General features: G+C 25.6%; 1 protein-coding gene across 1 annotated transcript in view; it reads right to left on the bottom strand.

The window, feature by feature from the left end:
• The window catches only part of LOC105360112 (probable cytochrome P450 303a1), a 4,441-nt gene extending 3,200 nt beyond the window's left edge, over positions 1 to 1,241 (bottom strand). The window contains exons 1-2 of the mRNA XM_011496905.1: positions 1,157 to 1,241; positions 176 to 427 (exon numbers count right to left, since the gene is read on the bottom strand). Of these exons, the coding sequence (XP_011495207.1) occupies positions 176 to 427; positions 1,157 to 1,241 (337 nt within the window). The remainder of the gene's footprint in view (positions 1 to 175; positions 428 to 1,156) is intronic.
• Between the last annotated feature and the right edge of the window lie 336 nt (positions 1,242 to 1,577).

Genomic DNA, 1,577 nt, shown 5'->3' with positions numbered 1-1,577 from the left:
TACACACACACACACACACACACGCACACACACACACACATATATATATATATATATATATATATATATATATTGCGTAATTTATGTACTATAGATAATCAAAATGAAAAATAAAATGAAATATAAAATTTTTTATTATTGTTGCTTACAAAATTTGTTTTAAAAGTATACAAACCTCTTTTTCTGCCCAACGAACGCAGTTTAAAGAAAAAGCTATTGGGTCTACCATTAAAATCTTCCAACATCAAAACTTTCTTGACTAAATCGTATGAAGATATTATGACGATCTTCTGTGTACCTAATTTTAAACCTAAAATTGGTCCATAATTTTCTGATAGTTTTTCAAACGCTAAGTGTATGTAGCCCAATTTTTTTCGTAATACATAATACTGCGGAAAACATCCAATAAACGGATACCATTTTGGACCTAAATTTCATTTGTATTAATATTGTGAAATAAAAATGTTATTTAATTACTATGCATACACACATGCTCGTTTATATGCACTTGCGTATATGTATGTGCGCGTGTTCCATTTCATACGAATTATGATTTAGTAATAGTTTATAAATTGAACAAATTAAATGAATTATATATTATATTAATACATACGAGATTATATAAAAATAATGACTAATCTATAAGTAATTTAGTAAAGCATATAACTTTACAATACGTGAAACTCCATGTATAAAAACAGAAATTATTAGAACAGAATATAAAAGAAATTTTATTATATTTATTTTTAATTATAATAAAAAAGAAATTTTTTTAATTTAAAAAAAAAGAAAGTAAATCACACAAGTAAATCATACATTAAGAGTGTAATAGTCAGCAAGAATTATAGGCATTAATTGCAACATTGGTGAAGTTTTTCTCTTATAAAGTAAATAATATTTTATATTCTTATATTATCTAATTAATTGTCAAAATTTTAAAAATGTTCTATTTTAAAAATGATTATCTTAATACGAAATCTGTGAAAGTTTCACGAAACATGTTGCTAATTAACACAAATTTTAATGACATTACTTATTATATTCACACAATGGTAATGCAGTTTAAGAAAAAAAATTATTGAGCAAATAAGAACGCACTGAAAAAAAACTGATTAATTACCAAAAAAATAATAAATAATTTTATAAAATTTCAAACCTGGTGGAAAATTTTTTGGCTTTATGCAGCTGTAGCAGTATATCACTAGAACCACTAGAAATATATAAATGATCATGTCAAGCATCTTGTTCACAAGCTTATACTGGCATCAGTCAGAGAGACGATTTTGATTTTATACTTGTGAAAGCTCGAGAAGGAATAAGCATTGAAAAAAGAAATGAACAATGCGCACTCGTATTGATAATACGGCATTAACATTCATGCCCTTCGGACTAAAATAACTGTTTTGTCATATTATAATGTAGGCCTTGTGAACACTCTAATACTATTCTAAGATTATGGTTTATTCTAGGAAATTTATTCATTCGTGTGGAGAAAACATTTCCATATTCTTGTCAAAGAAATAGTTCAAAGGCTACAGAAAGCTTTATTTAGTATAAGCTAAGCTTCATAATTATTA

The sequence above is a fragment of the Ceratosolen solmsi genome, unplaced genomic scaffold (genome assembly GCF_000503995.2).
Source record: "Ceratosolen solmsi marchali unplaced genomic scaffold, CerSol_1.0 scaffold13, whole genome shotgun sequence".
Lineage (NCBI taxonomy): Eukaryota > Metazoa > Arthropoda > Insecta > Hymenoptera > Agaonidae > Ceratosolen > Ceratosolen solmsi.
Note: the sequence above shows the minus strand (reverse complement) of the source record. Positions and strands in the feature narration are given on the sequence as shown.